This window comes from Mixophyes fleayi, chromosome 4 (genome assembly GCF_038048845.1).
Source record: "Mixophyes fleayi isolate aMixFle1 chromosome 4, aMixFle1.hap1, whole genome shotgun sequence".
Lineage (NCBI taxonomy): Eukaryota > Metazoa > Chordata > Amphibia > Anura > Limnodynastidae > Mixophyes > Mixophyes fleayi.
Window position 1 is genome coordinate 156,080,781 of NC_134405.1, and position 14,512 is coordinate 156,095,292.

General features: G+C 40.0%; 1 protein-coding gene across 2 annotated transcripts; it reads left to right on the forward strand.

Moving 5' to 3' along the window:
• Nucleotides 1-20: 20 nt before the first annotated feature.
• On the forward strand, nt 21-14,315 carry MEIG1 (meiosis/spermiogenesis associated 1). 2 transcript variants are annotated; one of them, XM_075208681.1, is made up of 3 exons: nt 21-127; nt 10,066-10,269; nt 14,053-14,315. In XM_075208681.1, exons 2-3 carry the CDS (start codon nt 10,111-10,113, stop codon nt 14,179-14,181), a joined length of 288 nt encoding a protein of 95 aa, XP_075064782.1. In that variant the 5' UTR covers nt 21-127; nt 10,066-10,110; the 3' UTR covers nt 14,182-14,315. The 2 variants fall into 2 exon arrangements, with proteins under 2 accessions (XP_075064782.1, XP_075064783.1); XM_075208682.1 differs by lacking the exon at nt 21-127 and adding an exon at nt 138-218.
• Nucleotides 14,316-14,512: the final 197 nt, after the last annotated feature.

The window sequence follows — 14,512 nt, forward strand, 5'->3', positions numbered from 1 at the left end:
GGGCTCCGCCCATTGTTTTTTCTGTAAATCTGTTTCCCCCTCCCATCCACAGAGGCAGCGCGTCATTCGTTGCTAGGATACCGGAGACTCAACGAATTCTGGTCGGTGCCGCATCCGAGGACTTCTGGTAAGAGGGCTCTGGGCTATGCCGGTACTGACACACCGAGACCCAGATTCAACCCAGAAATAATCAGTACCTTACCTACAGTTGGACATTGGTAGGAGGAAATGACAGCGTTTGAACAGAAAGTGTGATTATCCCATTGTTAGGTCTAAGTCCATGCCAGTAGTATAATAAACCCATTTTATTTTTTTTTTAGAAAGTTTTGCAGGTTACAAGGATTGGTATTGTTTTCATCTCCGCGTGTGTTTTACTCTATTTACAAGCTTGACAGTAATTCGTTATTCCTTAGCTATTAAACTTGCAAATATTCAGGACTAGTATAGTAAAATCCGACTTTTGCATATGCCACAACTCACCCCTGATCGAGCGAATTCAGAAAATACAACCCCTAAAGGATAACAAATGCCCGTACTCCCCTTCATCTATAGCTTATTGAGATATTTTGTGTACCCCATTCAGAGCCGGTGCTAGCATCTCTGGCGCCCCCCTGCAAATAAATATAAATTATTTGTTAATTCAACAATGCTTTTCTTCTTTTAATATAAATCATATAATAAAGTTTAATAAAGAGAGTAATAGAAATAAATACATTTGACCGCGAACATTTATTGTTATATGACTAATATAAACGAAAATATATTCTTTGTAATAGAATTTTCAATTTTTGGCAAATTAATTTGGTGAGAAGTATAGTCAGGGCTGGTGCTAGGGTCCATGGCGCCCTAGGCATTTTAAAAAAAATCGGCCGCCCCCCCCCCCCCCCCCCCCGCAAAAACGGCGCCCTCCTCACCCCGTCTTTCCTTACCTCACCACCGCCACCTCTCTGCTCCGTCTCCTCCCCTCCACTCCCTGACACTAGTGAGTGGAGGGGAGGAGACGGAGCAGAGGGGCGGCGGTGGTGAGCAATAGCCTCTTCCCCCCTCCCCCGTGCATCTGAATGCTGTGCGGCGGCCGTGACAGGTATGGTCAGCGGTCGCCGCACAGTTTTAAAGTAATTTTTATTCTGGAGGGCGCCCTCCAGAGCCCGGCGCCCTAGGCAAGTGCCTAACCTTGCCTAATGGGAGCGCCGGGCCTGAGTATAGTATAAGTATACACTAACCACCTCCGTGAAACTGTGCTCCCTCTTTCGTCACACTGTGCTCTCCTCCATCATCACACTGTACCCTCCTTCATCACCACACTGTACACTCTTTCATCACACTGTTTCACCCTCTCCATCATTACACTGTGCCCTCCTTCATCATCACACTGTGCCCTCCTTCATCATCACACTGTTTCACCCTCTTCATTGTCACTCTATTACCCCCTTCATTACTGCACCCCTTTATTACTGCCCTCTCTCACCCCCCCCCTTCATTACTGCCCTCTTTTAACCCCTTCTTACCCCGCTTTCTGCGTTCCGCCGGCCCTGACCCCATTTAAACTGGGCTCATAGCTGCCTATTGCACATTCTTCTTAATCTTCTTCCACTGCATAATTGTGATTTTTTTTGTATGTATTCTATACAAGTGTAATATGCTGAAAGTAGTCGAAGATTAACACCATATTTATTAAAAGAACATGTTGTTTATCTCATTTTAGTCATATTTGGTGTCTGCTATATCTTTAAATCAGCCCTTGTTCTAAAAAAAGTGGTGTCAAAATTATGTTATAGAGTATGTCCTTAATTCATGCACTCATCATCTCCCGCATTGACTATTGCAATTCCCTCCTTACTGGTGTTCCCAAAAACAGACTCAAACCTCTACAATCTATTTTGCACGCTGCGGCAAGACTGATTTTCCTTGAACATCGTTCTTCCTCTGTTGAATCACTCTGTATGTCTCTACACTGGCTGCCTGTTTTGTACCGAATCCAATATAAAATACTTTTACTAACCTACAAGGCCATCAACAATATATAGCAAAACACAACACAGTGGATTATCAATTCCCCTAAAAGACTGGAATTGCAATGTGATTGGATAAAACAAATTTATTAAAACAAAATTACATTGATATTAAAACATTCCCCAATAGGCGTGCAGAACCAAGTAGGTCCCAATCTAGAGAAATATCAGAAATAGGTGCACCTATATAGAATATATCAAATTGAATATTGAAATCTGATAATTAGTATTCCATTTGGGCCATACTTGTTGGAAGCTCATAAAGTTGATGTCCATGCATACAATTAAGTTAGTAATAGAATTGCATATAACCGGATTGAGGAGAGTCTTCAAACTGTTAATGTCTCTATAAATTATAACCACACATATAGCTGAGAGCGGAGGAACTGACGGCTTCGCTTTCACAATAATGTGCTAGCACATTTACTCGGAGTGGCGGGCCATTTAGAGTAGTATAATGTTTATAATCGGGATGAACCTATAATCGGGATGTGTTTTGCTATATATTATTGATTTTACGGGGCTGCAGACCCCATGCAGTGGTTATTCTTTTCCTCCCCATATTTTGCTCCAAAATATCTTGGTGTGTTAAGGCCATCAACAAAGCTGCACCAACATACATCTCCTCTCTTGTCTCAAAATATCTCCCAACTCGGCAACTCTGTTTTACACAAGATCTGCGTCTCTCATCCACCCTCATTACATCCTCCCATTCCCGGTTACAGGACTTTTTTCGAGCTGCACCCACTCTGTGGAATTCTCTCCCTCGCACAGTAAGACTCTCCTCTGTTCTACAAACTTTCAAGCGTTCTCTGAAAACCTACCTCTTCAGACAAGCTTATAATATTCCTCGGCCACCCTCTTAACCTCGCTATCTTTAGCCTGTTACACAGTTTCACGTGGGACGGCTGCCCCCTGACCAACATTGTTGTGTGACGGGTTCATTTAGCTTATGAGTCACTTTTACCTTTGCAGTCTGGCTGGGCCAAAATGCAAAATGTAGACTTAACCTCATGTGTCAATCTCCTATTGTCCCATAGATTGTAAGCTTGCGAGCAGGGCCTTTTCACCTCTTTGTCTGTTTTACCCAGTTTGTTTATTAGTTTATTATGTTTGTCCCCAATTGTAAAGCGCTACGGAATATGTTGGTGCTATATAAATAAATGATGATGATGATGATGATGTCCAGTTTTTAGTTCAGACTTAAGGGCATATTTATTAATTAACAGGGTTTTGACCCGTTAATTGTCCGATGACAGATGATTTTTCAGCCCCATTTATTAAAAAATCATCCTAAGACAGTGCATCCAATAGTGATGATTTCACTAACCATAAAAGTCCCATTGTCTGGCTCTTCTCTCCTGCCACTATGGCAAAGTTGCTTTGCCCATGCGAAAAGATATACTTAAGATAGTGACTGGAAGGGAGAGCAGCTAAGTTGCAGTGATCCCTCTACCACAATTCTCTTCCCATAGGCTTCAATACCTAACATCATCTTCTATAAAATGCAGCAATGGGAATTTAAGGCTAAAGGGACCGTAATAAATAGGCCCCTTAATTAGTTAATCACGTCTAATTTAGATTACTAGATATCAACCAAAGAAAATGAAAACATTTCTGACATCTGTATAGTCCACAAAAATATAATCCATTATATCAAAGTTTATTTTTATTTGTTGAAATATTCCAAATGGTATACTCTTTGCGAAATATAATTAAAATATTGTAAAGTGTAAAAAAATTGTGAATTAAAATGTTAAAGTTATAACCTTAGAAGTTCTCAATATCAATATGCAGTTTAAATATTATCATTGTTAAATTTGTTGGAGAACCTGTTGATCTAAAGGTGACCTTCACATACTTTGGACTTGCCTTGCAATAAAACAATTGTGGTCGGAAGTTTTTGAGTTGACCACCCAAAAAACAGTGAATAGTACCAAAGATGTCTGTTGTCACTGTCCTAACACATAAATTTCCCCTAACGTTCCCATCTTATGATAAATATATACAGGACACATTCTTATCAGCTAGGTCTGCAATAGCTCAACAGTGAAATCCGATACAGCTTAGAAATGGAAACCATTGGTCTCATATATTGAACATCATCGTCATCTCCACTAATTAAACGGAGTAAACGTCATATATACAGAACAGAAATAGAATAATAATGGAAATCCAAATTGAATGTCTGATGGAAAGTTATCAATTACCGCCCCCATCCTCCCAGTGTATGTGCACCCCCCCCCCCCCCCCCCATTACACTTTTATATTTCTGTACGCCATATGTTTGGAAAAATAAGTTAAAAATAATTAATTAATTATAAAAAAAAAAGTGTCGGTTTACACAACCCTGTGCATACCAGACCTCAACCCCACCTCAAGCAGTGTCACTAGCTGATTTGAGCTGCTTTCAAATCCTCAGCTCAAAACCCAGTATGCATCAATCACATGCATAAAACTGAGGATTTTTAAACCCCTGGTAACTAATGGAAACACTCTACAAAAGAGGAGGGGAAAATGACACAGGTGTAAAGGGTTTTAAAACATTACACATATAAATGGGGTACGAAAGCTCCACAAGTACACACACACACACAAAAAACACGAAAAAAGTTTTATTTATAGATGTTAACGCAATTAGGCAGCACAGTGGCTTAGTGGTTAGCACTTCTGCCTCACAGCGCTGAGGTCATGAGTTCAATTCCTGACCATGGCTTTATTTGTGTGGAGTTTGTATGTTGTCCCCGTGTTTGCGTGGGTTTCCTCCCACACTCCAAAAACATACTAGTAGGTTAATTGGCTGCTATCAAAATTGACCCTAGTCTCTCTCTCTCTCTCTGTGTGTATGTTAGGGAATTTAGACTGTAAGCTTCAGTGGGGCAGGGACTGATGTGCATGAGTTCTCTGCGGAACTCATGCACATCAGCGCTGCGGAATCAGTGACGCTATACAAAACAAATGGTGATGATGATGAATTCTGCATAGTGCCACAAAAGAGGTTATACACTCACACCACTAAATGAAATGAGTATGAATCATACAATAAATTGCTTTTCACTATATATTTATTTTCTGCAATGGTGTATGTTTTATGTTGGGCATTTCATTGTGAAAATAGTTTGCTTCTACTTTTCACTCTAGACTGCAATGACCACAGCTGAAGTAACCAGAGTTAAAAGGAGAAGGCCACTTTGGACAACTCCTTTTTAGTTAAATATACTCTTACATATTACAAATAAAGAGTTTCTTCTCACTGCAGAACACAATTGTTATTTGAAGATGAGTGGACAGAGTGTAATATACCACAGGGTGAACGGGTGCAATTCAGCCCTAGCTGGCATCATTTAAATGTATTTTTATGGGCAGAAGTTGCTGTGACACTGATCCCATGTGATCATACAGAGCCAATGTATTGAGTGTAGGGATGTGCACCGGCGACTTTTGAGGTCTCGTGTTTTGTGTTTTGGATCCGGATTTTCGCGATGTTTTGGGTTCGGATTTGTTTCGCAAAACACCTACCGAAAGGTTTTTGGTTCGGATTTAAGGTTTTGGATTCGGATTTTTTTTGAAAAAAAAACTAAAAAGTGTAAAAATCAAGTTTTTGGGCTTATTTTGACTCCTACGCTATTATTAACCTCAATAACATTCAATAACAATCATTTCCACTAATTTAAAGGCTATTCTGAACACCTAACACCTCACAATATTTATTTTTTTTAGTACAAAACGTTGCAACGAGGTATCTTTCTGGACTGCGTAGAGGAGTGTTCCCCACAATATAATTAAAAACCCATCAACTGGTCTGAATTACACCCAAAAATAGTATCTGGACTGCGTAGAGTAGTGGGCACTGGGCACCACAATAAAAAATATATAGAAAACCTTCAACAGGTCTGCATTACACCCAAAAATAGTATCTGGACTGCGTAGAGGACTGGCCACTGGCCACCACAATATAATATATAGAAAACCTTCAACAGGTCTGAATTACACCCAAAAATAGTATCTGGACTGCGTAGAGGACTGGCCACTGGCCACCACAATATAATATATAGAAAACCTTCAACAGGTCTGCATTACACCCAAAAATAGTATCTGGACTGCGTAGAGGACTGGCCACTGGCCACCACAATATAATATATAGAAAACCTTCAACAGGTCTGAATTACACCCAAAAATAGTATCTGGACTGCGTAGAGGACTGGCCACTGGCCACCACAATAAAATATATAAAAAACCTTCAACAGGTCTGCATTACACTGCACATACGGCTGCTCCTCCATCCTCTCCATCATATACATGTTGGAGTTTCAGCGTGTGAAAACCTCTTGTTTTTGATAATGACAGTGCATTTTGAATATTTTTCAATTTGCCCCACAACACTGAATGTACTTTATCTATGATACGCATCTATCTTTCTTGCGTAGTGTGGTGGCCCCGGTACACAATTTAGTACCGAGGCCACAATATAATTAAAAAACCCTCCACAGGTCAGAATTCCACCAAAAAAGGGTATGGACTGCGTAGTGTGGTGTACCCGGAACACAATTTTTTACAGCGCCAACAATATAATTTAAAAATTGGGCATCAACTGTCACCGTTGTTTAATATCTGATACACCTAAATATGGACTGCACAGTGGAGTGGCCCCGGTAGTAAATTTGGTGCCGGGGCCACAATACCTCCTCCAACTTCCAAGTGTAGTGTTTATAAAGACAGACAGCGTCGAAGTGTTATTTGTTGACTTTCTTAACCCTAAAATTGTCCCTGTTGCAAATATTCGTGCAATGGAGAGTTACTTTTTCATTGAAAGACTCAAGCTTTCAAGTGTAGTGTTTATAAAATATAAACAACAATACAGTAGTTCTAGAGCACGTCAATCCCTCTTGTTTTAAATTATGACAGGGCATTTTACTTTTGGTTTAATTTCTTGAATTTGTTTAAATTTGGTTTTACTTTTTGAACATGGCAAACGACTGTTGATTGGTCATATAATGCAAAAAAAAAAGTTCCAAGATGGAATTGTCCTTGGGCCCTCCCACCCACCCTTATGTTGTTGAAATAGGACATGCACACTTTAACAAACCAATCATTTCAGCGACAGGGCCTACCAAACAACTTTGGCTGAAATGATTGGTTTGTTTGGGCCCCCACACCAATAAAACAATTCATCTCTCCCTGTACAAACTAAACAGGCTCTACTGAGGAAAGATGTCGTCCTCATCCTCAACTTCTGATTCCTCTCCCCCTACAGTGTGTACTTCCTCCTCCTCACACATTATCAATTCGTCCCTGCTGGACTCCACAACCACAGGTCCCTCTGTACTGTCTGGAGGGCAGTGCTGTACTTCATTGAGGAATTGATTATTCATTTTTATAAACATAATTTTTTCAACGTTGTGAGGAAGCAACCTCCTTCGCCGCTCACTGACCAGGTTCCCCGCTGCACTAAAAACTCTTTCCGAGTACACACTGGAGGGGGGACAACTCAGTTAAAAAATAGAGCCAGTTTGTACAGGGGCTTCCAAACTGCCTTTTGTAGTTCTACCACGTCACTACCTCTAGTTAATTTAGATTGCAAGGCTTGTAAATATAAATACTTTGAACATAAAAAAAGCAGGCTGCACAGACTGTGGAGCTAGAAAGTGTAATTAAATGGACCACGTTACTTTGGTGGCTATCTATGCCGTCCCCCCCGCCCTACACTTGTAGTTGAATATAAATAAAGCAGCCTGCATAGACTGTAGAACTAGAAATTCAAATATACAAAGAAATGGACAAAGGCAGTTTGGTATCTGTCTGCATCAGATCCCCTCTCCACTAGGAGTAAAACAGAAAACTATTCAGCCGTTATATAATCTAGAATATAAATAGAAATTGAGAAAGGCAATTTGGTATCTGTCTGCATCATAATCATTAACATCCTCCTCAGCGCCAGCTACATCAATATCCTCCTCCCGGTGTACAACATTCACACCTTCATTAGCCAAATCTGTAACTGGACTGTGGGTGATCCTTCCAGCATATGCAGAGGGCGTGCTGCAAATGCTGGATGGAGTCACCTCTTCCCGTACAGTGATGGGAAGGTCAGGGTTCACAACCAACAACACCCTTGGACTCGCCTTGAGGATTTGTGATGTCATCTGTTTAGAAGGCAGAGTTCTTTGCTGTTTTGTTGTTGTTGCTGACAGCATAACTCTCTTAAATTTTTTGTGGGGGGGGGGGGAGGAGGAGGGCTTAGATCCTTGGGTGAAGCTGGACCACTAGTCATGAACACGGGCCAGGGCCTAAGCCGTTCCTTGCCACTACGTGTCGTAAATGGCATATTGCCAACTTTACGTTTCTCCTCAGATGATTTTAAGTTTCTCTTTTTGCTATTTTTTGAGAACTTGGGCTTTTTGGATTTTACATGCCCTGTACTAGGAGATTGGGTATCGGGCTTGCCAGACGACGTTGATGGCATTTCATCGTCTATGTCATGACTAGTGGCAGCAGCTTCAGCATTAGGAGGAAGTGGGTCTTGATCTTTCCCTACTTTATCCTCCAAATTTTGGTTTTCCATTATATGTAGCACGAGAGAGCGTACCCCTAAGCCACACACACTCGGCAAAGCCTTTAAAAATTATATGCGGCACAGGAGAGTAGCACTGGACTTATACTGCTGAATCAGTGAACTTTGTAATAGCAGTACCACTGGACTTATACACTGCTGAATCAGTGAACTTTGTAATAGCAGTACCACTGGACTTATACTGCTGAATCAGTGAACTTTGTAATAGCAGTACCACTGGACTTATACTGCTGAATCAGTGAACTTGGTAATATTGCAGTACCAATGGGCTTATACTGCAGGATTGGTTGTGCAAATTTTGTTGTAATTAAAAAAAAATTAAATTAGTTTTTTGTATTTTTTAAAATAACTTTTTTTAATTTTTTTAAACACTTGGGAATATTGGGGAAATAACTATGCCCTTAGAAGCACAGAGCACAGGACACAGCACCACTGGACTGAACAGGACACAGCACAGGACCCAGCAGCACTACTGAAATCAGCAGGACAGAGCACAGGACACAGCACCACTGGACTGATACTGCAGAATGTGTGAACTTTGTAATATTGCAGTACCACTGGACTTTTACTGCTGAATGTGTGAACTTGGTAATATTGCAGTACCAATGGGCTTATACTGCAGGATTGGTTGTGCAAATTTTGTTGTAATTAAAAAAAAATTAAATTAGTTTTTTGTATTTTTTAAAATAACTTTTTTTTATTTTTTTAAACACTTGGGAATATTGGGGAAATAACTATGCCCTTAGAAGCACAGAGCACAGGACACAGCACCACTGGACTGAACAGAACACAGCACAGGACCCAGCAGCATCACTGACCTCAGAAGGACAGAGCACAGGACACAGCACCACTGGACTGAGCACAGCACAGCACAGCACAGAACTGAACAGCACGAGATATAGCAGGACAGAGGACCACCTAACACACCCTCCCTCTACCCTGATCAATGCCCGAGTGAAGATGGCGGCGACTAGCGGGGAATTTATAGGATCCGAGTATCGCGAGATCCGACAACGGGATTATGAGTCAGAGCCTCAGTTTCAGATTTGAATTTGGCACCAATACCCGGATCTGTCTCGGATCCGACTCGGATCGGCAACGTTCGGGTGGGCTCGGATTTCAGAAATCCGAGTGCGCTCATCTCTAATTGAGTGCTGGCAACTTGGTGATGTCACATAATGTTTTTTCATACACATCATGCCTTTGCTAGTACATCAGCTGTTAACTCACTTGTTAACATAAGTAAATTTATAGCTTCCCAGAATATGGTTAACTTCATGGTAACATGTAAATGCTGCATAGTGGAAACATCTTGATATATGCTTTGTATGCTCTATAGTAATCATAAATACATTAATCAATAAATCTTAATTAAATACTTGTTACAGCAATGCCGCTTTGCTAGTTAAATGTATAGATGTATATATAAATATTATTTTGGCCAACTCAAGTTCTTAAAAATAGTTTAATTTTCCTTTTCAGAAATCAATTTGTTGTGACTCGCTATAACCAGAAGATCTTAGTGCAATGTCTGGAGAAGATTCTGGAGTCATTAGCTCTGAAGTTACACCAAAATCAATGACTCGTGCAAAGCAATGGTCTGATTACATTGAAAACTTGTACAGATTCCAAACAGCTGGATATAGAGATGAAGTGGAATACATGCATATAAAGCAAGTGGAAATGGTAAGCCCTTTAAATTCTAGCATTCGGATTATAGAATTGAAGTTTTGAAAATCAATAAACTGAAAATGTACAAACATTTATTATCAGCAGTGTCGCTGCATGTAGGGCATGAAGGGTCCACCGGGGGCATGCAATGGTAGGAGCCACTGAAATAATTTGTACTTTGGGCGGCACACTGCAGAAGGGCTGTGGCCAGCCACCAGAGGGAGATTAGTAAGCCCACAGAGGACATGGCTTGACATTATTAAAACCAAAAACCTTTATTATAGAAAACTGTAGTCTTTTAAAGTAATATATTAGTTAATAGTAATTAACAAATGAACAAAGCACGTATGTGTATGTGTGTGTGTATAATATATATATATATATATATATATATATATATATATATATATATATATATATACACACAAGTTAACCCGTGCATGATACTCATGCATTCTAGTCAAATCAAGCTACTTAAGGTGTTAAAAAGGTTCTTGTCATGCATTTGGGCCTAGCCCAGGCCTCCTCAGGGGAAGAGCGTTACTTCCCGACGCAAGCGCCCTTTTTTAACGTGGTTTTGTTCATGTCACCACCTCATCATTTTTCTCCATCACCTCATCCTTCATCGCCACATCCTTCATCAAGCTACTTAAGGTGTTAAAAACTCCGCACTGTCACCCCCGGCAACCACCAACCACTCCCAACTGTCACTTCTCCTTCAAGAAATATATAGGTCAGTGTATAACTCTGCCCAGCAGGTGGCGCTGCAGCTTGTTTTTTTTTTTTTCACACACGCCACTAGGCATTTATATAGTAGATATATATATATATATATAAAATAAATACTCAAAGTATATAAGTAGTACACCCATAAACTGAAACAGCTCATCAGAGGGGTAAACGTAAACACTTAGGTAATACAAGGGCTGTCCATATTGATTCTGCAGGCAAGCAATGAACCCCAGTCAAGCTTATTTTCGGAATTACAATGCCTTAAGTATGGTTATGGCTGCTTTCATCATGGTCATGCTCTGTGGTTGCCTGTCTTTGGGCCAAAGTTGGAAAGGCAATTAATGGCATCTGAGACAAAACTAGTTTGAAAACACCTTTACCAGGCTGTCCCTCATATCTCACAAAATGTGGAGTTTAACAACATGTACTTTTTATAGCCATGTTTTTGTTCCCCAGCTCACCAGAGTACACTGCAGTGTCTAATTACATGTGCATAAGTGGACATTGTAGCCATGCCTATATAAGAGACTTCTTCTTTCCATGATACCCATTGTAAAAATGGTTTTGTTGTTATTGCAGTTATGCATTGTTCTCAAATTGAAGCCAGATAGGTAATGGGTAAGGATCAGGTGGGATCCAGATACAGGATAAAGTTGAGGGGGCTGTAGCTACATTCATTCTCCTCCTCTATTCTCTACAGGAAGTATGGAACAGGTGGGGACCGTGTAACATCACAAAGTAGTATAAGAGGTTAACTTCAGGAGGGGCTGAGTGCTATGCTATCCTACATCTGAAGGTGGGGAAGGCCAATTAGTATCCATTGTCCTCCACAGGACTAGCAGGGGAGCCACTCTGGAATTGCAGCTCATCTCCACTCTCGCTCCAACCCCCTAGTCCAGCACCCACCAATGTTCAAGAACGAGAGAGCCGGGGGTTTGCCCCGGGAGAGAGAAGCACTGTGGAAATTTGACCCTGGATATAAGAAGCCTCTCCAGGCGGGGAGTTTGGTGGGATGTTCTTTCTGAGTATTGACTTCTGGAAGGTACAGAGTGGCTGGTGTTGAGTTTATGTTCTCTAACAGCACAATACATCTGCAGCTGAGAAAAATCCATGGGTCTTGGATTGTGCAATTCAGGACAGCCAGGTGACTGTAACTCCTTAGTGGGGTAATAGACAGATGCTGTGGTAAACCTGCCTGGTATTTATTTACTTTTGTATTTGATATTATAATGATTGTTTTATTACAATGAATGTATTGTACTTTCTAACTGCATTGCCTGAGTGACTATGAGAACCCTAGAAGGTACTGGGTAGGCTTCCCTGGCATTGAAAGACACCCCTGGGTGGCCAGCCAGAGTGAAGTGGGTAGAATTTGGACAGATAAACTCGGTATTCTCACAGCATCCTTTATTGCATAATGTGATTGGCTCTTGCTGGAAGATGGAGTGTTTGCAGAGAAATGCATCACTGGAAGCAGCTGGTCTGTCTCGGGACAGGTAATTATTTGCATATCACAAGTTTAATACATATGGCAAAATCTGTAAAAGAGAAATAATTGTTCCCTTTTACAAACTTTATGTGATAACTTGACAAAATTATAGTGTTATTTTTTCAGAAGCCTTAATCATACTGAATTTTAGGGGCCAAACCTCCATTTCTGACCTGTAGCCCTCATTTCTAATGACTGTCCTGGAAATAAGAATAATGAAATATAATATGCAACAAACAACTAATGAGAGCTATGGTCTGAATTGATGTCACTGTAATAACATGAATGAGACTCCAAAGCAGCACAACTACAAAATGAAATACTTGATGTGGCCCTGTAAGATGTTCTGTGATCCCAGCTATCTTGATCTTCCATATTTTTAACTGTAGTGTAACATGTGAACACCTTGTGTCATAGATTTGGCATTTAATAGCTCCATATATTAGACCAGACAAATAAATGATTTTTCAAATTTGTCACATTACATACAGGGGAGCAAGGATAACAGCGCTAAATGACACTCTGGAATAAATTACATACAGGGGCCAATTCAATTCTGCTTAGAATAACGTGGCGCTAGCAGTTTTACCGTCAATACGGTAAAACTGTGCATAATTACTGTTAATACGGTAAAACTGCGCCTAATTACTGTTAATACGGTAATTTCAACGGTGGATTTTTACTTGTGACTCCCTGAGCTGCGAGATGAAATCCAGGCTAAAATTACCATATTAACGGTAATACTGTTAACGCCGCGCTACTCGCGGACGAATTGAATTGGCCCACAGTGTGTGTATAGTTAGTAGCATGTGCATATATGAACATCAGTGTGACAATAATTCAGAAAATTAATTCATTTCTTTATGTTGACATTTGGAAAAATTAAACAATACTTTTAAAACACAGTACACAAATTAGCTCTGTGTTACTACACATAGTACTACATAGCTTAATTAATAGAATTGATTCTATGGGGTATATTTAATAAACTGTGGGTTTGAAAATGTGGAGATATTGCCTATAGCAACCAATCAGATTCTAGCTATGATTTATTTAGTACATTCTACAAAATGATAACTAGAATCTGATTGGTTGCTATAGGCAACATCTCAACCCACAGTTTAGTAATTATATCGCTATGAATATATAATCATAACACACACATGGCCCACATCATATAAAACCTGAACAGCATTGCAGAACACAGACGACTGTAGCAACTACTAGTATGTTGGGGGATGGCATCGGTCCACCTGCATTCTTGCAGCTGTCACTTTAATGAGTCCAGGGAGCTGGCAATTATGACAAGAGATGTATCACACCATCTCATCTCAATAGTTCTAGTTTGCTAGGCTTGTAAGCTTTTAAGGACAGAGGTGTCTATAATGGTAAGCTAATAATAAAGGGACTGGACTGACTGCTGTTTCTACAGGAAAATATTAATTACAATACTTGACTATAAGCATTGATTCAAAATGTATTTCTGAGCTGAAGACTAATTTATAACGTATCTTTAGGGTATAAAAGTAATTTTAATTAAACACCTCATTCATAGTAATTTTATTTTCCTATTTTAGGTGGATCGTTGGCCAGACACTGGATTTGTGAAAAAACTACAGAGGAAGGACAATACCTTCTACTATTACAACAAGAAAAGGGAGTGTGAAGATAAAGAGGTCCACAAAGTAAAAGTTTATGCCTACTAAATATCATTGCAATTTGATGTGAACTGGTATGCTCAATAAATTATATACTAATGTGTCAACAATGATATCTGTAATTCTTTTTTGTCCTGCTGGTGATGCACAAATTGTATAGTAAATACTGGCCTCTAAAAGTCCTTGAAATTGTCATTCTTTACATTTCCCATTATACATAACAGGCATTGAAACTGAAAGCAATGCTGTCCAGCTGATCTCTAGTATTACTTGTTAAGGTGAGGATATGGAACATGCTTACCACACTTGGTTTACTTGTTGTTTACTTATTAAGTGGCCAGGCTTGGGCTTCCTTTAATTTGTTACCCAGTGTAAGTGG

Excerpts from the sequence above, each read along its gene's own strand:
- MEIG1 (XM_075208681.1), top strand. The coding sequence starts at position 10,111 with ATGTCTGGAGAAGATTCTGGAGTCATTAGCTCTGAAGTTACACCAAAA. Across the intron at positions 10,270-14,052 it reads ATATAAAGCAAGTGGAAATG|GTGGATCGTTGGCCAGACAC; the intron begins GTAAGCCCTTTA and ends TTCCTATTTTAG.